The 25156-nt window shown below is 45.0% G+C and overlaps 2 protein-coding genes across 4 annotated transcripts; one reads left to right on the top strand and one right to left on the bottom strand.

Annotated features, from left to right (window-relative positions):
• Positions 1-106: 106 nt before the first annotated feature.
• syt15 (synaptotagmin XV) lies at positions 107-8670 on the bottom strand. The gene is made up of 8 exons (XM_066693884.1): positions 8616-8670; positions 7833-7913; positions 4064-4253; positions 3380-3606; positions 2573-2865; positions 1300-1771; positions 944-1126; positions 107-799 (listed from the first exon to the last, which is right to left on the bottom strand). Exons 1-8 carry the CDS (start codon positions 8668-8670, stop codon positions 651-653), a joined length of 1650 nt encoding a protein of 549 aa, XP_066549981.1. The 3' UTR covers positions 107-650.
• LOC136715647 (G protein-regulated inducer of neurite outgrowth 2) lies at positions 5408-23794 on the top strand. Of its 3 annotated transcripts, none has more exons than XM_066692941.1 (3): positions 5408-5760; positions 12502-12914; positions 16139-23794. In XM_066692941.1, the coding sequence occupies exon 3, from the start codon at positions 16148-16150 to the stop codon at positions 17642-17644; it is 1497 nt and encodes a 498-aa protein (XP_066549038.1). In that variant the 5' UTR covers positions 5408-5760; positions 12502-12914; positions 16139-16147; the 3' UTR covers positions 17645-23794. The 3 variants fall into 3 exon arrangements, with proteins under 3 accessions (XP_066549038.1, XP_066549037.1, XP_066549039.1); XM_066692940.1 differs by having other exon boundaries at positions 16136-23794; XM_066692942.1 differs by lacking the exons at positions 5408-5760; positions 12502-12914 and adding an exon at positions 12941-13057 and having other exon boundaries at positions 16136-23794.
• The last annotated feature ends 1362 nt before the right edge of the window (positions 23795-25156 follow it).

The following is a 25156-nucleotide window of genomic DNA, read 5'->3' as shown; positions in this document are numbered from 1 at the left end:
CGTCCGCATGATCGTTTTGGAAACGGATCATTGTAAGTGTGAAAACACGCAACAGCCCTGACGATGATCTGGTCGATGGAATGAAATTCTGGCAATAAAAAAAAGCATTAAACTAATAATTATGATCTGCGGAGGTTTCTGTTTAGAGTGTGGGTAGAAAGCTGTCCAGTCTTCTCTTCACTACATGTCACATTCTGTACTTTGAATTGTACAGTGCAATTTCTCTACCTGTCTCTCATAATCTTGATATTTTTGGATCCCTGTAATTTTTTACCCCATACTCAAAAGGTAGCTATTATAGGCAATATTACTCCACTTTAGAGTTAATGGCATAACTATGACTGGCTACTGGTTGCTATGGTTGTGTCTGCTCCATTTTGGGCTTGGTTTTTATGCTGGACATCTATTTCCTCTCTGTCAAGGCTGCTTATTTTTGTTCGGTTAGACTCTGTGTCAGATAGTGTGGAAAGAGGTCATGGGGTCACGGGGTGCACGCTGCCTGCAGATTCTCAGTATTGCTTCCGTGTGTGTGCAGGTTCATAGTATACAGTTCAGTCAGTGTGTTCAGTATCTTGGTTTTCAGTCAGTGTGTTCAGTGTCACCGTACTGAGTCAGAGGGCACAGACTGTCAGGACCTGCAGTGCAGGGTGTCAGGAGGGGCTGGGTGTCTCTGCCACGCTGCTCAGGAGGTGCCACTGCTTGACCAGCTCCTGGGGTTTGCTGACCATATCGTTCCAGTGCTCCAGCTCCTGACCCCGGGCAAACATGAAGGGCCCGATCACTACCAGGCCCAGGGACCCTGCAGGGGACAGACAGAGCCCACTGGCATCACCACCGGCTACAGATGGAGAGAAAGGCCTGCCAGCCTGCATCATTTGTATCTCTGTCTACTTGCGTGCATAAAACAACTTAAATGTTCCTTATCAGGGTGATCGAGACTCACGGTGCTGCTCCGGCTCAGACTGCCTCAGCTCCAGGCTCAGGCAGGCCCCGTCCAGCTGGGAGGAGGGCAGCTTGAAAGTCAGGGTCTCGTTGAAGGTGGGGCAGCTCTCCCCTCTGACTGCCGCCGTCCGCTTGCTCTTCACCAGCCGCGTGTGGACCTGCAGTGACGCCTGGACAAAGACACCTGTGCAGGGAGCAAGTACAGTGCCCGTGATCAAACACAGACACAAGTGTGGGCCACCGCAGTCTTCAGGGACCATTTTCTTATTTTCTTTCTCTTGTTTTAATGATGTGGTGCCTGACTCCCTGGAAAGTTGTAACCCACCATCCCAAGAGAACAAGAGAACTCACCCCCACTCTCAACCCCTAGGCCTCCTCTGTCGGGGAGCAGCTGTAGGCCCCTGGCTCTCAGTACCACCACCGTGAGGCGCTGCAGAGACTGGTTGTAGTTCAGAGACACCTGGACCTCCCCACACGCGGAGCACGGCTGTGGAACAGAGAGACAGGCACAGGGTGAGAGATGGGTCAGTCTTGGGTTTAGGGGGAAGGAGAGGGGTGCGTGTAATGTAGAGATGTCTCTGTAATTGGAATTGAGAATCTGCACAGGTGTGGGCGTCAGTGTGTTTGTGTCCAGCGGCCCTGGGTCGGTGTGCTGCACCTCGGCACCGTGCGTCTCCAGGTCTCTCCACAACACCCTACCCGCCGCCTCGCTCAGCCCCGGCTCTCGCAGGGGAAATAGGACCTGGCCCAGTTGCTGGTGCTTCCTCAGCCGGTCCACACTGAACAAGGAGAAACGCAGAGTGCACTGCAGAACGCACTTGCTGGACACCTGCTCACACACACACACACACACACACACACACACACACAGGCAGAGAGGAAACACAATTAGCAGCCATCGATAGATAGACCACCTGACCTGCAAAGTGTCATTCTTGACTTCATGCAGCAGGAGATCAGGCTGGCTATGAGTCATTAAGCACTTCTGCATTAAAATCACTTGAGGTGAATAACTAAGTTGTAATTACAGCAGTAATGTGGATATGTCAGAAATATAATGTAGTAGTACAGTTGAAATGGTAATATTAGCAATACAGGGTAATTTATTCAAAACTGAGCAGTGTTTGAACACCCTGAGAAAACAGGCTCTCTGAATCCTCGCAGTAGCATTAGACATCTATAGATAGTCTGGCATTTGGCGAGGCTGTATTGGTTTGAAAGATAGGACTGCATTCTGGGAATATTCTTTAAACTAATTCTTGGTCAATTATTATTACCTGCTCTACCCTGATCCCAGAGAGTTCTGTAGGGTTTGGGTTTAACTGGTTTTTAATCAGTGACACATTCAAGCCATCATCTGTTCTGAATTGATTCGCAAATTGAGAACGAGGAGGGGGTCAAACCCAGAATCCCCTGTGGCTCTCCCAGAACCAAGACTCCTAGTGCTGCTTTATTGCCTCACAAACAGATGGTGGATAATATCACTGTCCACAAGGGGGAGACAAAGCATATAAGCATGTGAAATGACACCTAGTTATTTCAGCAAAACTACACTTCTCTTTACAACCACTAGGTGGACACAGGCGCATGAGTTTGGCCCTTTTCTTGAAACTGGAACTTTTCTTGGCACCTGGAAGACGAAGTTGTGGTTGAACTGGGGACTGCGGCCCTTGCCTCTGGCTCTGGCCTGCAGGTGGCGCCGACTGTCGGGCAGCAGGTGCAGCTTGACCAGGGTGGGCCAGGCCTGGCTGGGTCGGGGCAGGTTTGCGGCCCTCAGGAGCAACACCAGAAGCTGCTCCCTCTCCCGCCGGTACTCCACGCTGAACCACAGCTGGGCCGATCCACCCTGGGGTGGGGCCCACTCACACGGTTCACTGGGGGGGCAATACAGGTCCGCCCTCAGACTGCCCAGGGGGAAGGAGTCTCAACACAGACAGAGATAGAGAGAGGGTTTACCAGAGCTGTTTTTGTTAGGAATGCATTTGGGAGCTAAAGCCACAATGAATGAGAGAGACATAGAAACTAGAAAGAGAGAGAGAGAGAGAGAGAGAGAGAGATGATAATGTAATAAATTATTCCACAAGAATAAAATAAGACCACACATTTATCAGCTGTCTTTGACACAAGCCCAGACAAGTTCAGGTAGCCACCCCAGTCTCTGAGGAGAGCCGAGTGAGAAATCTCTCCTCTCTCCTACTATAGCACTTAATTATTTTCAGAAATTTATTTATTTATTTATTTTAGAACAGAAAAAAAAAAAAACAGAACAGAAACAGAATAACATGATAACACGGCTGGCTGGATCATGTTAACAATGATAAATGTTGCTACTAAATCATACACATGACAGACATATCCTCAACATTATTGCTATCTAATTGGCCGAAGGGATCGCTGAACTAATTGTCTTAATGACTAATCACAGCCGTGCCGTAACCTGGTGCAGACGTGCACAGAGCTGACACAGACCGCACTAGGGGGCCCAGCTGTAGCTGGACAGTGACCCCGTGGCCCCTCTCCCATCCCAGGGTACCCATGGCAGTGAAGGAGCCGCGGTGGCTCTGGGGGGCAGTGGGGAAGCCCTCGTCATCCTCTCCCTCCAGGCTGGACCGGGGATTAAAGTTGAAACGGGGGGGCACCACAAAGGGGATGATCCCATCGGAGCTGTAGAGAGACAGACAGACAGAGACAGAGATGGGAGAGGATGGATTTTAACATCTTGGGAGAAAATCAGTCTGGAATGATCTCTGTTGATGGGAAGTGGAATATCAGGGCTCTGATTGTGGTTCCTCCTAAGAAAGGCCCTATAACACACAGCCCTAACATGTTTAAATGAGCACACAGAGAGCATTTTTTTTTTTTTTGGTAAAGGATATTATTAAAATGAATTCAAAGCAACTCAGTCAGATCTGCTTGCATATTGCAGAAACACTATGAAAGTATCTGACTGAAACAACCAGTTCTCACATGGCTAGACTGTAAAGACAATTATCCAAAGTGAACAGAAGGGTACTCCGATCCATTGGGCCCAATTTGTGAATGTCAAGGCTAGATCTGGTGGATTGTCAAAATAATTCCACCATGGAGACAGATGGACTGGGGGAGGCCGTCCCGTACTTGCCTGTGATTAGAGGACTGAGAGGGCGGGGACTTGGCAGGGCAGCCTGATTGGACACTGGGTGTCGGGGTGACCAGCTCTTCGTAGTGCCCCCAAAAGCACTTCCTTTTCCACAGGAAATAAGCGACAATCCCAAGCAAGACTAAAAGCAGGATGCCAGACGCCAAGCCACTGGCTACAGCCACAACGGGCACTGAGAAGAGAGGAATACGAGTGGGTTAGTCTGACCTGGCACACTGACACAAAAAACGTAATCTGTGCCCCTTCCAAGTAAAATGCCGGCATATACCACTGCGGATTTTGAGATCCAGGGTGATAAGACTACTGAATGGCTGAAGGAAGCATCTATATGAAAAAGCAGATAGACCAGTTATTCTACTTGTACTTCTCTTTTGTTTGCCCGGATCTACGAGTGCTCTTCATAGCTGCTTTATTAATGTGTCACTTATACCTCTGGCCCCAAATTATTAAAATCCCTGTAAAAGGGATGTCCACTCCCTCTGAGTTCTGAAGAGTGTACAGATCCCCTTCACACAGGTTTTACTTACAATCTGCACATACACTGTACATTTTTTATATACACATTTTTATATACATCAGTGTGAACTGATCCAACTCCTTTTGCATTGTGCTTGACATTTATGTGCGTGCAGGTGAGTTATTGATGACATAGCATGCATATCCCTGTATGAAAACCCCTTTGTTTGTATTGCATGTCCGTTGGTGCATTTCTGACGCTCACATTGGCTAGCTGACAGGATGATTCTGCCACACACGTACTTGTGAGTGTACAGCAGAATGCACATTTACTGGAAAACCTTATTTGCCACTTATCATGCTCTTCACACAGAAAACTGTCCTTGAAAATTGGCCAAAACTGCTGCCAAACAATGAATACAAAAATAAAAGCTGGTCCTCAGCAGTGACATCACAGTGGTAGGTTCATATATTCAATTATATTTAATTATGAACGCCCAGAGACACAGGCCAGAATCCACAGGTAAAAAGACACATGCTGACAGCCACTTACACTCGATATGCACAGGCCTCTGAAAGACATTCCTGCCTCCCACCACAAAAAATATAAATTCTGTGAGGTCGACCTATGCACTTTCCCATTTGCAGCTGTTTTTGCTCTCTCACTATTTTGCCGGGGCAAAATCCTGAACTGCGACAATAAACCATTTGCCTCTTTTTATTCCATTCTAAGATGTTGGGTTAGAGTGGTTTGGTTTTGCATGCCGATTCAAAACCAGAAGAGCAACAATGCCTTCCAAAACACACCCACCCTGCCCTGCATGACTGTTGGACTGTGCGTGGGCATCTGTGTGTGTGTAAGAGCCAGGTTTGCTCAGGCAGGCGTGCCGGTGGACACATACCAGTGAACTGCGACGAAACCCGTGACCGCTTACCTGTACTCGGAAGTTGCTCTGAACAATTGCGCACTTTGGAACCGGGGCTGCTCAATAAACAGCAGCTCATGCTTGGCAAGGTGTGTAGCCGCCAGCTTTTCCACAGACGGGAAGCCAAGGTGCTGCGGGAGAAAATCCACCCCTGTGGACCTTCAGGACTGAGCCGCCCGGTGTTTATATCCAACGGGCCTACAACATATCTGGGACATTCCTGGATGAGCTCACCAGTTTCTCCAAAAATCCTTGGGTTTGACCCACATCTTTGTGTCTCCAGGCTGTTACTTATTGGTAAGTGTTTTGGGGTGTTAGGGTGAAGTTGGCTTTTGTACATGTCCGAGTCCTAGCAGAGGTGTTTATCTGCCAGGCTGCCTGTCTGAGTATCTGGCCAGTGTTTTTTATGTTAAGAGTGTGTGGGTGTGCATGTGGGTGTTAAGTGGCTTTGCATGTCTATACAAATGCACTCCATTTTATACAATATGCTTACAGCCATGCATGGATGCGTGTGTTGTTTTAAGGCCCAGTGAGATGTGATGTGTGAATATTGGCAGGTTTCAAAATGCATGTTTGGGCATAAGGGAAAAGTTCAGAACTGTGAAATTAGTCTGCGGTGTCCCTAATATCGTTCTAGATGTCAGTTTTATTTTATTTAAAGTAACAGTTTAATGTTTTAATATCTTTAGTTCGCCAGCGATATAATATATCCAGACAGGTTTCTCGACAGGAGTTAAAGCTTGTATTAAAACCCACAGCCCCACAATGAACCGGGAGAGTATTAACAACAGGACAGAATGGGCTGTACAAGTTGTGATGAACTGTATCACATCCCATCTGTTTGTTTTGTATGGAGAGACGTGGACGTCAGGTGCTGCTAACCTCTCAACACTTCAGTTATGGAATCATAACTGTCTTTCATGACTAGGGAAGGTTTTCCAATAAGCTAATGGTACAGGCCATAAATGACTCATTATCTCCGTCGCATTAACTATTTTGGACAATCTTCACAAAGGCCTCCGGTTTCATACAATTGCGAGCCATATGGAAAGAAGGTCTATTATTTTTCCTACTTCACTGACTAAAGTAGAGACAACGCTATGTTTATACCTTTAAACCAAGTTGCACAACGGTCAAACTGGGCTGGTCTGGGACACTGAAATGGAGAATGCCTCTTTCCGTTGCCCTGACCAAGGCGGCACTGGCCACTGGACTACCACAATCCTTTACAGCTGGACCGGCCAGATGTCCTGTACCAGATGTTCACGGTCTGTTAATGAGACTTCTGCTATTAATACGGTCTGCCCCTCCCCCTCCTCCGCACACACTTATCCCCCTCAATCCCACTGTGCTCTGTATTTAAGTGGATTTTTTTTGTAAAGGCCAGTCGACTCCTGGTTTTTCAGAAGGATTACACACCGTGTCTTTTAAGTTTACACTGCATTTGTGTTTTTGTTACTATGGGTCTCCAGATAGCTTTCCTTTGTCCGACTCGGAGAGGACTTCAAGGATCTGAGTCCCTGGATGCTTTATCTGTATGTTTTGTGTTTTTTGGCACAGTTTTTTAGTTGTTTTTTCTACAGGTGTCTCTTCTGGTCTGACAAGGTCTTCAGTTGTTTCTACCAAAGTTAAACAAAATATGTTTCCTCTCTCGTTTATTGTCTCAAATAAAAAAAAATCTACATTCAGGAAACAAATTCAAATGATCTTCCGTACAAAATAATTAATACACTTGCACACCATTTACAGAGTATTAGAGTGTAAAATCAGGAAAAAGACTGCCACACCATGTCCTGAACTTCTCATTATTTCAGTTTTGCCTTCTTACAGTTTAAATTGAGTTAATTTGTGTTGAAACAGCAGCTTTAATATTTTAGTATAGAGTACTTTTCTTGAGGGGATGGAAATGGATCATACATTGCTTTCCACATAACTAGAAAACATACTCCCTACTGCAAGATTCCTTTACCTACGATATATGTATAATGGTTTCATTTTAGAGTAAAGAAGTAATTTTTAATGTCAAAACACATAAGAGGGGTAAAAGGACAATTTTACTGTTTACTTTAAATATTTCAAAATCAAAATGTCAGGCATTTTGTAAGTTTAGCATTTTGTTTTCCCCCTGTTTGCAAAGTAAGGATCAATACAGATGCAGGTACAGGAGCTTCTTTAGTTCTGGAGAACCACTTTTGCAATTGCTCTGCTAAGGAATAAATACAACTCATTCAGTTGAGTCTCCGTTCTCCCAGATATGGCCCATCTACAAGATAGCTGCAGTCCCTGTATCAAGGCAAACCCCACTAGAATCTAACAGAGACTGTCTAAGGCGATGCAGAGTAGAGTAACTGAGGGTTCTCGGTACTCACCTGCCATAAGTGGGGCCAAGCTGTAGCCCACCCAGCCGGTCTTCTCCTCTCCTCTTGCCTGGACCAGGAACTCAGAAAGAGCTGCACAGGGCACAGCAAGAGCCAAGACTCCCACCTGTCCGTCACACCTCACCTCCTCAAGGATTTTCGGATCCGTGCTCTGATTATTGAGCGCTGATCGCAGAGCTCAAGGGATACTCTGGCCTTGCTCCTGAACTTTTTGCGTTTTCAGAACAAGGGCCAGGGTGACACGTGGACACTCTCCTGCTGAAATCCCCACGCGGATGAGACTCGTAGCTCTCTACATGGCTCTCTGTCAGGTCTGGCTAGATCTCGCAATCTGTCTTGGAGAAACGTGGGCTGCGTTTCACGTCTACAGCTGGTTCAGGACACACAGGAGACAGGCTTCTTCTCACCCTTCTATAAAGGATAGCTGCACTAAAGCATGGACCCGAGTGTCTTGCTCATATCGTGAATGAATTTACTCCTTCACTGGCTTGGAGTCCCCAGATGGGTGTCGGTAGAACTTCCCGTCTGAGCTGACCACTTGCGCTCCTGATCTGGGTTAAAACCAAGGGCAAGCCCACAATCCTTGCCTCTCGAGGTGGAGTGAGTTGGCTCTTTCTCACGCAGGCGACCCCTTCCAACGTACGTTTGTGCCCCCCCTCTGCCCTGTGATGATGTGTGAACTCCACCTGCTGTTCCAGCCCCCCTCCACAAGCTCCATAGGTGATAAGACAGCTCCAATTAAACAGTCTCTCCTCAAGGCTACCACCGCCGCACCACACTGTGTCCAGCCCACCAGAGACTTCATTACACAGTCTCTAGGAGGGCCCATCTCATGCCTGGTGTGTTTTAATTGCTTTGGCACTGCCAACAAAGGAAAACAAAATAAAACCCAGTCAAGTAAAACAAAAAGACCGACCTCAACAGCACTTTTTATATATATCCTGGACACCACCAAACAGGATTGTGCATTTGGATTTCCAGATGGCTTGGTTCTCGATATTTCCCAGGTGAAGATTTGTGATTTTATTGATGGCAGAAAGAAATACTTTATAAAAACAAAAACAACCTTTGAGGCATGACTTCAAGGTGACTTCCTGGCACTATAGGAAAACTAGTGGCACATATCTCAGGTTCCCTATGTACCTCTCTCTCATTTCACCAGGAATGCCTTTATCAGGAGGATAATGATACATTTAAAGGTCAATTCCAGGCTAGCCCGACGGGGTTGCGGGATGATGGAGGGGGCTTCATAGTGGGGAAGTGCTGATTAAAAGTAAAAGTAAACTGCTGGCCAGTAGGTCAGTGCAATTAGAAGCTCATTAACGATGTTGAGAGAGAAGAGCTAAGTGGTGGGAGGCAGGAATAGTGGAAAAAAGGAAGGATGAAGATCAAGCCAGTGAAATAGGATAGTGAGTGTGTGCGGGGAAGACCGTGTCAGAGGCCAGAGCAGACAAATGAAGAGAGACATTTATTACTTCCTTAACATTTGGCCCACTAAGACTGGTGTTTCAGCATTCCCTGTGTTGACTGCAACCTGAGCCACTTTCACTGGTTTAATTAACTTCCCTGAGGCAGGCGTGGGGAGATCTCAGCAAAACCTGTTGTCCCACAAAACACTTAATACATCCGATTCCTCTAAAACACACGTACTAATTCTGCTTATTTTACGTTTTAGGGTTTTAATTGACTTTCAATCCAATAAACTAGGAAGGAAATGTTTCATATTTTCTACTTTCTTTCTTAGCCCGCAGAAGTATACACCATTTAACATACAAGAACAATACGTGTTTATTATTAATAATGTTTTTATTGTTGCTGTTGTTTTAAAATTTTGATGCGTTACATTCCTGGGTCCCAAAAGGATTCAAAAAAATGTCACTCACAGTGTGTTTTTTTTTTAATAAGACTGGTTTAATAATTTAATCATTTCTGGTTTTATCTCCATCGTCCGATAAATAAATCATGAGCAGCCCTGATTGAAATCTTCACAGTGTTAATGATTTACCATTAAACAGAAGTACGAAACCAAAGCTCACATATTACAGACAGGTGATTGAATTCATACTTGGCATTGTATGAATTTGGATCATGTACAGCTACTCCAGCAGTATAATAAATCAGATAAGGTCATGCCCTTTATCAGTGGTATAAAGTTCTGTTTGGAGACGGGCTCTTTTTGTTCTTTTCTCCCTCGTGAGAAGCAATCTGGTTGTTTTAGAAACAAGAAGTGTGCCGCCTCAAACCCAAGTCATCTTCAATATGTTATTAAGCAGGATTGCATGTCATATTTGATATCAGTCGGTTTATAGTTTAAAAGGTATATTTGACCTTTTTAGTCAGAAGTCTTTCCACAAAGAATGGGAAACCTGATTTAGCACTGTGTGTTTTATTTCAAATATATTTTTTCGGCTCCATGTACGCAGTTTAACAGCATCCCCCGAGTTGTCTCGGGCCTTACGGGACAACACCATGCCTCATTCCCAATCTTAAAATATAAAAAATGAGAATCTGGGCCAGACTTCCTCGCAGAATGTGATTAGTCTTGATCTGAACTAAATCAGCGGGTTTGAGAGACTGCTGGAGATGCAATTACTGCCTCTGCTTCCAGACAACTGGCACTGCCTTCCGACTGGCAGAGAGGGCAATTGAGGAGACCTGATGGGATTTTTTATTTGCGCGCTGTTTACGATACCCAAATTAGCTTGCTACCAACATTATCCAAAAAGAAAGCTTACAGTGAATTTCCATCGAGAATCTTCCAATAGATATCAAATCTGCTGATTGTTTTGCCATTCGAGAATACATCAGAATATGGTACTGAGACATAGTGAATAAGGCAGGATTCTGATTGGACAGTGAGGAGCAGCACCAATTATCCAATAGCTGTGTGTGTTGTTGGCTCCCGAGAGACTCAACTTGTGCATCTCACAGTGCAGATCAGACACCACAATCTAGACCTTTGTGGCTTGAATCTGGGATAGGTTATAGCCAACAGGTGGTGGTGGTTCCAGCGGCTGCGTGCAATTGACTGGGTGGCCAGTGTTTCCTTATCTTGTAGGGAAAAAGACAACCATTTGACTGGGCGCCTGTACACCTGTAGTCTTTCCAGAGAGAGCTGCATTAATATAGTCTGTACTTCCATGAAAAAGACGACCTGCCAGCTCACATTGCCCAGGACACAGAAAAATATCTCGCAATTACAAAATACATGAGTAGCTACGAAATGTTACTTAAAAAAAAAAACCTGTTGCACAGAACAAATATATGGAAAACCACTTAAACCAACATTACAAAAAGTCCCAATATTAATATAAACGTCTGCAATGCAATGAGCATCGACCAGCTGCTACACCTGGTCACTGTAAACTCTGTCCATGCAGAAAATGCTGTATGACCGGTAACAATCCAGTTATTCTCACATACCCTACTGATTCACCATGAAGGAGTTTTTTTCCCTTCTATATATCCCAAAATAAATCAGGATTATGGCCGAGCAGTTTTGGAAATCCTTTAGTCCCCCCACCCCAATTAAAAAAAAGAAAGAAATACTGGAGACGACACAGATTATAAAGCTTTAACTGTCAATAACTTCTCTAATCCGTTTATAGCTCTGGTATCCGATTACCGTAAGTAAGCATGGTAGGGGTTTTGGGAGCCTGCCCAACGCCAGCTAATGATAATGTCATGGCTCCCATTCAAACACAATCATCCAATCCATCCAATCCCCCCCCAGTAATCACCTCTATTCTCTTTTGTGATCGGCAAGTTTGCTTCTCCACCATGTTTTCCTTTATTATTCATATATGAATCCATTTCCTTCTATTTAACATTACAATCCCTCCTCTACAAAAAAGTGCCACAGGTGCATATGACTCCAGTCTGTTCCAGTTTCCATACTGCCTTTTCACAGTAGATGCTAAGAATAAGAAAGGATATGAATTATTAAGTAAAGCCATTGACCCTGTGCTACACGGCAATATAGAATAACCAAAACTGTGTGCTTGGCTTTACAGTGCCATAGATACACACACACACACACACTGCTCCCGGCTCTGTGTAGATGCATATCTTCGGATTAATTTGCGCTGACAAACGCACATGGGGACACACTTCTGTTCATATGATAGACGCCCACACCTGCCTGCACAGACCCAGGGGCACACATCAGCCCCGGCTAATTAGGATGAGGAGATGACATTTTGGTATCAAGAGGCCTTCGGCTGTGTCAAAACTCTTCTCCTGTACCTGTCAAGGCTATGATCATGGCACTACTGAGAAAATCAGGTTGAGCGCCAGACCCCATGTAAGGATGTGGTCAGCAGACCCTGACAACCCTGCATGCCGCGGTCTCCGAGCTGGTCCCGTCCCCACTGTTGCTCAATATCACCAAAAAAGAAAAGAAAAAAAGATTGGGCTCCGACTCCCATTGAGCATTGCTGTTTCTATAGCAACCAGGAAAGAGTTACGGAGGGAGAGACAGGAAGGGAAAATGAGAGTGTGTGAGTGTGTGTGTGTGTGTGCGCAGAGGGGGGGTGGCTTGTTTGGAAAATGAAGCATTTCATTCATGTATTTTTTTTCCTTCCAGGCTGTAGTGACGGAGGCAAACTGTGTGACTCTTGTTTTTATTCTCTCTCTCTCTCTTACCCTATCCCACCCCCAGCCCTCCTCCTCTACTCTCCCCCCCAGCCTACATACACTCACACACCAAACCCCCTCCCTCCCCTTCCCAACTGCCTAGGCAGAGGGATTTGAAGATCTGCGACAGAGCTTCTCATTTGTAATCAGATGAAACGGCAGATAATCCTCAAGCTGAATCCATCTTGTTCATTGCTGGAGTAGGAGGAGGAGGAGGAGGAGAAGGAGGTGGAGACAGACAGAGAGAGAGAGAGAGAGAGACTGGGGAGGGGGGATTCACCTGTAGATGCAAGGTAGGAGGAGGACGTTTTGTTTTTCTGCTTCCAAGGGCCTGGACTGATCAGAGGGAATGCTTGAACTCTGACACGGCCAGGGACAGACTGAGGCACAGACAGTGGGAGGGGAGACTTGTGTCCCAGCACTGACACACAGCTGAAGGTAAGCAGTGAGCGTCTACCCAGACTGGGTTACCATGAGGGCTCTGAGAGCGCACAGGAAAGCGCTTTTGATTTATTTTTTTCTTTCCTGCCCTGAAAACACAACAGTCTGTCTCTCATCTGCCTTCCCAAGGACTGCTGCAGGTGTGTTCTTGGGGTGGGTGGGAGGTATTTGTGCATGTGTGTGTGTGTGTGTGTGTGTGTGTGTGTGGGGGAAGGGGGTTAAAAACCAGAAAGAAACAGTGTATGGTTCAGTGTATGGGCTGCTTATTTTTAGCTTTCCTGAGAGAGAGAGAGAGAGAGAGAGAGAGAGAGAGAGAGAAATGTTTTGCCGAGCAGGCCTGACAACGTGATAGAGGGCACCTGGTTTCTAGGTCTGTGTGATTAATTTCTGTTGCTGTGGTTTTATTCTTTCTTTCTCCTCTGCCAAATACATTTGCGCTTGGCGGCGTGTGCGTTTTTGTACCTTTCCAAAAAAAAGTTTGTCAGAAATACGGACCTCAGTTCTAGAAACTGAAGGCTTCGGTGTTGAACAGAATAATTTCCTTACAGCTTGTATTAATTGGTTGATTGACTCATGTCTTGATGTATACATTTATTTATTTCCTTTGTGACTCCTGAACTCCTCTCCAAGCCTGCTATTCAGTTGGCGGCTTCTATATGGACAGTAATCCCAATGCAGGTTGATACTCTGGGTCTTAATTTGAGCTATGATTCATCTGGTTGTAAAAATAATCTGTAAAAGTCCTTCAATTATTTTTCAAACTGTGAGGGTTGCCTGGGAGTGGTGAGAAGGATGAGGATGTACTAGGCCTCGCTTGCACAGTGTGGTTTTGGGTTACATTTCCCCATTCCTGCTGGTCAGGACAACAGGTGGTTTTAATACAGAGTGCAATGACTTTTCACAGACATACTTTGGATCGGTGCGAGGGTTACTGAAATGCTCCCAATTTGACTCCTATGTCAAACAGTTATTTTACCCATTGTGATCAAATGGAAACCATTTTAGACATTGTGTCGAATTAAAAAGTACTGCTAAGTAATGTTCACAAATTGAAGCAAATGATTGAGAACAAATATAAATGCCTGGGGGAGTATGGAGCTAACAGGAAGATATACGGAAGAATTACATTCATTGTCTTGAGAACCAAATACATCTGTATAGCAATTTAAAAATACATATTATGGTTTGTAGATCTACATTGCGATTCATTCTTGGAATGATAGAGAAAAAACCCTTAAATTGTATTATTTGGCCTTTAGCCTTGCCCTTCATAGCCTCCTAGTCAATTGCATAGATACGAATTCCTATCTGTGTGCCAGTCTCCCAGTAGGGGGGCTGCGGCACTGCCACTCTCACTGTTGGCAGAAAGCAAAATAGCAGGTGAAGGTTGAGGAGGAGGAGATGAATTCAAACACACAAGACATGCAAAGAACTAAATTTAAATATCCCTTCCTTCGACTTGTATGAGACATTGACCAGTATATTTAAAATGTTAAACGTGAAACATGAATTTGACAGCACTCTCTCAACAACAGGAAACATATACAGACTGCCTGTATGTCCAAACTGCTTAGAAAGCATTCTGATCTGTTGCCCAGTATTATAAAACCTGGTCTTAAAATGTGGGGTAGTATTCTTGAATCCATCTTTCTGTAATACATATTTCATATTGACCTCCGCGGTGCTCACGGTGGATTTTAAGTGCTGTTCACTTGGTGGAGCGTAGTAATTACAGAGGACTCCACTTCATCCTACACTAAACTCTCACTAATGAAAAGGCAAATGTTAATCTTACCTGCTCCAAATGATGAAGTACTTTTCTTGCCTGTTCACCCTGAAGCCCTACTTCTGAGCTGAAGTACATTTATTTTACAAGGGTAATACGACTGGTTTAAATTGGGTGGCTGTAAGAACGACACCAAACACACTTCAGGGAAATGTTTCTGGGGGTGGATTTGTTTCACATAAGAATTGCTGGTAATAAGAAGAACTCATTGCTGTTTGTTTGTGTGAAGCTCAGCAGTTGTGACAGCTTGAAATGCTTGAGTCATTTTGCACCATATGGTTTGTTCAAGATTGTATTTCTGGAGGTGTTTGCAAGTCGTCTGGACACCGTTCAACTCGTGAGACTGGAGAAAAATAAATGGTCCCGGTATAAACCCACCTCACTCACTCACAGGTATGCAGGGGAAGTTAGGCCACAGACATGATGGAGATGTGAGTTACAATGACCTGGAAACCTCGCTGTCAATGATTCGCATTGGGGCGGCCGGGTGTGTGTGTGTCTGTGTGGAGATGGGGGCGGGGGGTAGGAGTTACTGAAAGCTGATTAATGTAAGGAACAATCAAGGAACAAACAAGGACACAGCTATTGATAGGGCTTAGAGAGCTCTGACATGAATGAGAACTGGTCTCTAAGGGATGTCACACATGGACAGGTTAAAAAAATTCGGTCCTAAACACAGGTGGTTAAATGAAGCTTTAAAAAACAAACAAAAAACTTCAAGGCACTGATTAAGTCAAACAATAGGGCTACGTTTAGATCAAAACTGACGCAAGGACAGAAGGTCACAAGTGGAAAAAGCTAACACTAAGCTTTCAAACAATATAGCGTTGTATTTCTCCATGTGTTTAGGTAGCGTACATGCACCCTCCATCCCCACCCCCTCTGAGTCTCCCACCAATGTCCCGAGAACAGGTTTTGTAAAATATAAAGAATGTTTTCCTCATACTTCCCATTTTCCTCCCTGGCACCGAAGTTCTTCTAGTCAACCAAGTAGGCCCTCCCTCCACCAATTTCTCCTCAGAAAAAAAACAGAATGTGGTACAGGGGGTGGTGGGCTGTGCGTTATGAAGGACAGTGTTATGTGCAAGAGATTAGTACTCAAGCATGCTTCCTCGGTCAGGTCACATGTCTGGTACACACTTGTACGTTTCCAGCTTGTCTGTAGACCCAGATGGTCATGTCTGAGAGATCATATCCCTGTCCCTAATGGGTAATGAGTATTTATTGACAGGAAACAATGTGTTCTGTTCCACTCCTGGCCTGCGAGTATGGATTAGCTTACTGCACATCATGTTAGCGTCATAATGAGCTGTAATTTTCATAGTGGTCTCTAGTGTGCAGTTCCTAGTGAAGTTCCATCTTTCTTAATACCCATATTGAATTTCTATCCCCAATTGTAGTTTAACCCAACATTATTGCATTATTTTTTCAGCAGATCTCCCTCATGGAGGCCAGCCGGCGTCGACTATCGGACCACTCCCCTTCCGAGGGCCCATCCGGCTCAGACTGCGTGTGGGACGGGCTGGGGACGCCCTTCTTCCCGTTGTCCAAAAGCTCCTCGGACGTGGTGCAGGTCCCGCCATGCCAGGATGGGCCGATGAGGAACAAGCTTGACATGAAGAAGAGCCTGAGCAGCACCACGTGCCAGCAGCAGAGGGCGCCTGAGAGCAGCCACCACAGGAGCACCCAGAGCGGCTGGGAGATCTGCTATGGCGCAACTTCAGAGCGGGGGACAGGGGGCACTGCCACCCAGGCCCACAGCACTGCAGGGACCCCCAGCTACAGAGCAACAGCAGAAGAGACCCACTCGTTAACTGTGAACCATCACGGCATGGACAAACCTCCCAGGGTGACAGTGCAGGAGAACCACACGGCAACCCCCATTAGGGACTCTTGCAGGGACCGGCTGGATCTGATCCATCCACCGGTCCAGAGGAGCCACTCAGACAGCCTGCACATGTTCAGTCAGAGCCACTGTCCCGGGGAGTTGGTGGTGACACGCAGCGAGACCAGCTTTGCGTGCAGCGGGCTGGGGGTGTGCAGCAGAGAGGTCCCCGCCTGCCCGTCTTTGGTGTGCAAGCAGGCCATGCAGCTGCAGCAGAGCAATACGGTGACCATATGCCGGGGCAGCAACAATAGCAGCCCCACTCAGCAGACCGTGCAGATCTTCCTGCCTGCTACCACTCACGGCGGGGGGGACGTGGAGCCAAGGTATGCCACCTGCGGGGACATTTGCTTCGGCCAGCCTTCCAATCATGGAGGGCTGGAGGACACCTTTGCCGCCTACTGCCACCCACTGCCCATCCCCACCCCTGCCCAACTCCTCCCACGGATGGCCAGTTCAGCTAACGAGAGCTGCCAGCAGCGTCCACCCACCCAGACCTCGGTCCTCAGCTTCCCCAGGCTGGTGTCATCGGTCAGCGAGACGGGGCTGGACGCCAAACACATGATGCACTGCTGCAATGCGGACGGTGCCGACCAGGTGGTGGCTTTCACCCCTGGCCAGGCCCAGCATGGGGAGTGCAAGAAGACCAGGGACATGGGGACCATGACCTCGGCCACTCCGCTGATAGACGTGGGCGTTCAGACAGGCACCGCGGAGATGCCTCCCCCACACGTCTTCCCCGAGGTCAGCCTGCGGGAGGAAGGGGGGGTGGCAGCAGCTTCGGGGCAGAAGTCGCCCGTGAAGGAGGTGATGTGGGACGCGGAGGGGATGACATGGGAGGTGTACGGGGCATCGGTGGACCCCGAAGTGCTGGGGCTGGCCATCCAGAAACACCTGGAGCTGCAGATCAAGGAGACAGCCAGGCGATCTTCCAAACTGTCCCGCCAGGACACCATCAGCTCCCAGCAGGGTGACCGGCAACGGAAGAGAAGCGGAGTCATAAGCTCTCTGAAAAGCCCGGCTTGCTGTGCCCGCTCCAGCAGCGCGGTAGACTGACACCTGCAGGCACAGACCCACAGGGTAGTGCTTAACAGCCTGTTCCCGATTCAATGCCAAACAACACGGCTTATAACTGTATACAATAGGAAATGGCACAATGTAGTCCGATGCGCCCTGCTATATGAAACACAGATGATGTATAAACACTGAGCCCAAAACAGCAGACGCAAACACAGCTGTATCTGATAGCCTGGTCTTGTGCAACATGCAGGACCTGATGTAAACACTCATTTATAACCATACGAGAGTACTGGACAATTCTGTGTGTTTTTTTCCCCTTGCTCGTGTTTCAATAGCAACACTTGCTCTGTAAAATGCCACCCCTGACAATACGGAACAAAACAAGAGTACTCCACAGAGTACTTCTATTCAATTACTTGCAAAACAATCAATACAATTAAATTAAAAGCAGCACCATAGTAAATATAATGTAATGTCTATTGATTCAGCATAATATGGCGCTGTGGGATACAATCAAATAAAGTGCAAACTAATGCAATTTAATTAAACCTAATACTACAAGTACACAGTTTTACACATTCCTAGGTACAGTAGTTGTTCGCTAGGTGGTTCTGATACAGGGAATAATATGGTTAACATTAAGCAAGGTTCAGATGCCAAACAAGTGACTGGTTTTGTATTTCTTAGACAATGGAAAACTATTAATTTATAAAACCAAAACACTTGCAAATTCAAACAACTGTACTCACTTCATTGATAAATAGAAATGGGTCAATTATAGTGGCCCAGACCAGTCTCAAACCCAGTTCTTGCTGGGCAGCGGTGTCTTCTAATTTGTGTTCCAGCTGGAGCTCTCAAACACATAATCAGCATAGTCATTTGATCAATTAGACACGCAGAACGTTATTGGAAGGTCTTTCACAGTTCATCGCTTCAAAGACTCTTCTGATTGAAAGGACACTACATGGAACATTAATTGCAGCCTGTGGAGAAGTCTATCGAATCGGTTAACCAGCCTAGTGAAGTTACTGGGAGCTGGGCTGGAACGGAAGCAAGAAGACACCATTGCCCTGGTTTGGGACACTTGACCTCTACAACTGGACCTGGGGTGGAGACCACAGCTAGAGGTTTGGTTTCCCCAGTTTGGGTGATGTTTGCGTTGTCTTGTCATCCAGGCTCTGCTCCTTTGCCACGTGGCTGGTCTGCAGTGTCCTGGGAGCCTGGCAGGGTGGGCACCTGGAATAGTGCCCAGCCTGACCACAGCAGGGGGAGAGAGCCAGGGAAACACCAGCCCTGGCTGAAGGTACAGCATCACCCCTTCCCGAGGAACTGCAGGCAGCCACTCGCCACTGTACTGCCTACTCTGCTCAGTGCTGTTTGCCACAGGCTTATTTTACTATTCTTCTTTTGTTTTTACTAAACCTACAGATCCAAATCGAAACGTTGGCTCTCTCACTGAGGTCAACACATCAATGCAGTGCAAACTAATTTCAATCAGTTTTCGATGTGTAAGTTTTCCGAATATTTACTTTCAGATCATTATTGTTTAGGATGCACATGCTAATGTCATCACATCAGCAATCGGGGGATTCTTGCTTTAAAATGTAAGAGTAACATTTTGTGATAACTGGCCGAGTATGATTAACTCATGTTGACTAGGGGAAACGACATGAATGAATGTGAATTTGCTGCATGTTTCAAGACACACAAGCTATATTATTATTATTATTATTATTATTATTATTATTATTATTATTATTATTATTTATATTTCTTGGCAGATGCCCTTATCCAGGGCAACTTACAACATAAGTGCAATACAAAGTGCAAGAATACAGTTTAACCATAGAAACCAGTGATGGAACATGCCAGCAAATATCTAAAAGTACTACAGATTAGAATAGCATTTCCATTACCTATTAATCTTTAAGTATCACAATAATCCTTGTTCATATGATCTAAACTTTTTGATTATTCAGTTCTAGAAAAGCAGTGGTTCATTCACTACTAGAGTTTAAATTCAATATCATATCCCCTTCTTGCCCAGTCCTGGAAAGACAATCAAATTTGCTACAGAAACCCATCACTGGATCGGCCCCTTCTTCAATTCTGAGAAGTGTCTTTTTCAGAATCTATTATTTAACTTGAAATAGACAAACCTGTTGGTGAAATCAACACACAATGTACACAATGTAAGAAGGGTATGTTCCACAAAGTCTCATTCTGTTTTTGGATTGACACAAGAATACCATGATTAGGTCAAATGAGATGCTTCTCTATTGGAACATCAGTGGAGTGCCTAGTACTGGCCTGCATTGTGCTCGAGTGCCAGTGCAGGTTGTCTGGACTGGCCCTCACCACCTGATAATGCCGGGCTGGTGAAGAGCTTACAATGGGATTTTGGGGGTGGGATTCAACTGCCTTTGCGCACACCGGGTTTCTACATTAGAACATCGTATTTCACTTTGAGCTGCTATACCTAGCTCACATTCCTGACCTACGCTTAAAAAACATAATGAAGAAAAACTGAACATGTCACGAATTGCATTTAAACTGCGGGTCATTACTCATGAGTAGATCTTTCACCAACTTTAGAAAATCAGCCCCAAAGTGGAATATTTAACTCATGACCATGCAGCATTATACGATGTGGTTGAGTTTTCATACCACTGTAACACAACCAGTCAAAGGCCACAGGATGTTCTGGCTTTTCGTGAATGTATTTATCCATCTATTATTATTATTATTATATTTATTTTTGGTGATCATCTTCATCACCACTTCATTAAGACTTCTTTAAGCTACATGTATAACTTAATTCAGCTGATTATGTTCTCAGCAGGTCATGGTTTAAACATGGTTTCAAAGTCATCCATAGAAAGGTGTTAGTCGAGGTATAAGATCCGTGTTGGGAGTTCAATTTGGAGGCCTGGACAGAAGTGCTAAGCTTTCAAATGTGTCAATCAATGTGATACTTCAATGTCAGTGGTTCTGGAACCAAATTAGCAATCTGTGTTACCCAGAAGAGCCACAATACTGTGAATTTCTATGTACTTTTCTTAGTCACCATCAGACATCTAAAAGATCCATTTGTGGCTCCCTAGCCTCGTTCTGAGTATCACCGTATTACATGATGACATCCATAAAGTGATTCAGAGCAGACCGGTCAGGAACATTTGCTTGCAGGAGAGGAGTTTGACAGTCCTGTACTATGTGGTCAGAAATGAGAGACCCATTCGGAATTTGCTTACGATATGCAACCCAGAGCCGAGCTTTGTAGTTGTGACGAGGTGGTGCTTTACCTCAAGTAAAACTAAAAGTTGCCAATATTTATTTTTGTTGGGAGTCTTGTGCTTGTTGGGTTTGTGCTACTTTTGTGGGCGTGCCTCTCAGTGGGGGCGCTGTGTGGGTGTGTTTGTGAGTTGTGATGATCGAGCAGCCATCACTGTGAGCGGAGACACCCAGTCACTGTACAGAACTGTGTGCACTATGGGGTTGGGAGAAGCAGAAACAAAACAAAAACAAACTAAAAATCACCTTTTTAGGTTTAATATCCCTTTACCAAAAATTAGTGTTTCCGTTTAGTTTGATTTTGTTGTTCAGAGACCACAGTAAGAACTGTTCAATCCACAAAAGGCCCTTTAATCCAGCCAAAGGTCAAATGCCTTTCTTCTTTCCCCCAAAGAGAGTAGGCAAGTTCTATTTCACCAAATATGCTGGGGACAAGGTTTTCCTTTACAGAAAGCTTTATATTTGTGTGCTTTTGTTGAATCCGCAGGATACTCAAGTTCTAAGGAACTCATTCATATTTCCTAGAATCATTCTTTGCCGGAATCCTTAGGGCTACAGCTGAAGACCACCTGGTGCCAAACCTTCAACTCAGCAGTTTCCTCTCTGTCTCTGGGTTACATTCCTACAGCATTTTCAGCAAAGGCTGAATACGAAAAGGAAGATCTTTTTAAGATATTTTTATTTTGATTTGATTTATTATGCATCAGGGATTTCCTGTGATAAGCTATTCGATTATTCTGTTCTCCTGCTGCCAAGATATCTTTGGCATTTACTGTGAATGAGAAGCCAGTGAGCTTTTGGACAGGCCCTGGTTTGCTCAGATTGGGACTGCTGGGTTGTTTATGATTATTGAATATTGAATATTCATTATGGTTATTGAATTGCTTATTCATTCAAATCTGACAATCTACCTTGATCATTCTGAGCTTGATACATCTGTTATGCCTGGACCACATCAAGACTTACCGATACAAATAAGGATTTTAGTATCGATTTGCGTTTGACAGAGGGTTCTTCTAATTCCATTTAATTGACCCACACTGTCACACAGAACTGCAGGAGTTTTTAATCTACTAATAAGAGGGAGGAAGGGATCCCCTTTGAGGAAACGAATTACTCAAAAAAGACAAAAAGGCTTACTGGTTACTGGGTAACAGTATAAGTTTAGTAAAGGAATAATGCATTTTGCAGGAGGAGGTTCCTTCTGCTCTCCTCAGGGGCTGATTTGTGTGTGGTTTTGGTTGCACCTGTGCTCTTAATTTCATAAATCGAAACCTGATTTCAAAGTGTCTCCAGGATGATGTAGCTCAAACCAGTGTATAGAGGCCTTGCCTTTAGTCCAGGTGAACAGGCATGAACTATCTTTTTAAAGGCCCTCAGCTGTCATAAATTTCCAAGCTGTGGCAGTAAAAAAAACAACAACAACAACAACAGCAGCAGCAGCAGCAAACAACACTCTTTTATCCACAGTTCTGCTGTGTTTGGGTTTTCACAGAGCAGGCATATTCCTGAGTATTCACAGTAAAGGGGTCTTTTTGAGCAACAAGTCCCCCCCCCCCACCACACACACACACACACACACATGCACACACGCACAACACAGCCCTCCAGTTGGTGTGTGGTATTGATTACCAAGCAGATGAGGTCTACTGTGCTCTAGAAGCACAACATACAGTGTATAGTGTACAGAAGTAGCTCCTAAAGCACTGCCAGCAATAATCGTCTTCATTTCTCAGAAGGGTTATAAGAGCGTCCTCTTAAATGCTGGGATTTTCATTTGGATTTCTGTGTTTTAGCTTTTCATGTTCAGATTGTCAGACTGAACCTCCATTTAAAGTCTTTGTCCGACGCTGAATGTGTGTGTGGATAACTGTGAAAATGACTTCACGTCACAGCAAAGTGAATTCTGAAAAAACAAATGGTCGCTCAGTGTAGCCACAATAGAACAGCCAACATCAAGTTATTTTAAGCCTGCAAAAATGCATCTGGTCATTCTCAGGCTTTGCTCATGCCAAAGGGAAACTGGACGTCATAGAACTACACAGTACGAAACAGTATTTATCTTAAAAGATTGCTTTGATTGTTATCACTGGAAACAGGCTGGCATGTACTTGTGCCCCTTGTGCATCTGCAACAAATTCTGTCACTCTGTGTGTGTGCGTGCGTGCATGTGCAGACAAAGACTGGATGATATTGTCAGCTGGCCAGTGCCAGAGCACTTGTGACCTCATAAAACATCTAAAAGACTCTATAACCTTGTCAGTCTCCTCCTCAGTGATAATTGCCTCCCCTCTTATTAACATTACATAGAGAGGGTAGAGGTCATGAATCTATTGTAGAGTAGAATTAGCTGTTGATGCCTTTAAGTGTGTCGGTTTATTGTTGCATTGGGATAGGAGCCAATCATTCCAATTCTATTCTGTAACAATCAGCCAATAGTATTCCAGGGGGGCAGGGCTACTGTAACCCCTCCTCCCCTTCCCATGTGTGCTTTTGTGCGTTTCCTGTGAAAATTCAAGTGAAGTGTGTACAGTAAATAACAATACAGTCAGGGACCAGTCAAGCTCTCAACTAGCTGAGGACATACACTATTCTGTCTTTAGCATTTGTATTTTAGTATAGTAGGGAATCAAATAAAAAAAATAAAAAAAAGTTGTGTCCAAGTTGTGACAATGTATTTTGGAACTGTTTTGTTTAATTGTCTATTTTCAGCAAATAAAGAAATACAATTCTGGTGACCAGATCCTGTGTGGTGGAGGCTTTATTGCATGTATTATTGATTATTTCTGGAAATCTACTGGAAGAACTGTCTGTATACTATATACAGGACAAGATTAAGGACATGGTTCACTTGTGTAAAATCTGCATAAAATACAGCTTAAATATTCCAATTAATACTGTGTCGCTTTTCTCATTTCAAGTTTCTCTGTTATATCTTGCACTCTGGAGACATTTTTAAAATGAAAGGAAATTAAAAAACATTGAACCCTTCCAGTGAGTTTAAGTCTTTTTCCAAAAGAGACAACTATGACAGCCACAGATTAAACACAATTTGCTAGTCAGATACAAGCCCCCACTCACGGTCACACATGATGTAAGCTATAGGAGTATGAACACAACCTAATCTTCACCAGAATGATCTCCACCCGTTTCAGAGCTGAAAACCACTGCCCAGGTTGAAGTAAGACAATCATTAGTTCGATGAATAGATCAGATGGAATTAAAACACGCAGACACGGGGATACTCCAGGAACAAGGATTGGAAACCACTGTTCTAACTGCTGAAAAACAAAAACGCAAAAGTACTGCCAAGTCAGGGTTTTGCTGATATCACAGCAAATCACTGCCATGTCAGGATCCCAGATGTTTGGATCAGGTGAACATTCCGGTCACTTTCTGAAGGATAAACCAGCGAGGTTCAAATTCAAAGCTCGACTGTGGCACTGAGGGAGCAGGCACTGGGGGCTTGAACTCTACTATGGAGACCAGATTGTGATTTCATCGGTCTTCTCTCCAGCACAGGTGGCTCCAAGAAAGATTTGTTTAGGTAGATGCTGGATATTTTCATTCTCGAAATTATGCCAAGAAAAAACCCCCGCAAAAACCACCCCTCCTGCAGGAATACTTTCAAAATGAGGCACAACAGCACCTCAGTATTTGGTCTGAAGAAATATGGACCCTTCCTGCTGCCAGTTCTGAACTTCTCCATGACTCAACCTGTCCAGCAGAGTGCTCAGTGAAGGAGCCTGGAAGACACGGTTTGACATCTCTATTCAACAGAACTAGCATTCTCTTTCCATCAGTGTACCGTGCAATGTTACTAGAGGCTTCTCCATAGCACCTACCATTTACTGGCGGTATCCACAATTCACAAAGCAATTGGGTAACATATTGCAGGGTGCAGCTGGCTGCCATAAAACATGGAGGAAAGCTTGGTTTAACCCTTTTGTGGACTAAAGCTAGTAGAATCCCTATTTGGCATCATGTCTGACGTGGTGGAGATTTTGCTTCCCACTAAACACCATTAAAAGCCATGCTCTGGTAGCTCTTGAAAATCACAGGAAAAAAAAGGCACTACTGTTCTAACATCTGCCTGCTAATAAGCCCAAGATGCCTTCTGGCCTGCAATCCAGTCTGCTGTCCTTACGTCTCCAGGGGACAAACAGCCCATGAAAGGTGTAGGACACAGATATTGTGGTGGGGGGGGGGTGGGGGAGTCAGAAGGAATGGGAGTGAGAGGACAAGGGTGGGTGGAGT

The sequence above is a fragment of the Amia ocellicauda genome, chromosome 20 (assembly GCF_036373705.1).
Source record: "Amia ocellicauda isolate fAmiCal2 chromosome 20, fAmiCal2.hap1, whole genome shotgun sequence".
Classification (NCBI taxonomy): domain Eukaryota; kingdom Metazoa; phylum Chordata; class Actinopteri; order Amiiformes; family Amiidae; genus Amia; species Amia ocellicauda.
The sequence above is the reverse complement of the archived record's forward strand: the minus strand, read 5'-3'. Positions and strand labels throughout refer to the sequence as shown.

What these genes read in the sequence shown, in the direction of transcription:
- syt15 (XM_066693884.1), bottom strand. Translation starts at nt 8,670, where the DNA reads ATGGGCCCTCCTAGAGACTGTGTAATGAAGTCTCTGGTGGGCTGGACA. An exon ending in CTTGGCCCCACTTATGGCAG is followed by an intron (nt 4,254 to 7,832) that starts GTGAGTACCGAG and finishes CTCTCTTCTCAG; the next exon opens with TGCCCGTTGTGGCTGTAGCC. An exon ending in TCTGTGCACGTCTGCACCAG is followed by an intron (nt 2,866 to 3,379) that starts GTTACGGCACGG and finishes GTCTGTGTTGAG; the next exon opens with ACTCCTTCCCCCTGGGCAGT.
- LOC136715647 (XM_066692941.1), top strand. Translation starts at nt 16,148, where the DNA reads ATGGAGGCCAGCCGGCGTCGACTATCGGACCACTCCCCTTCCGAGGGC.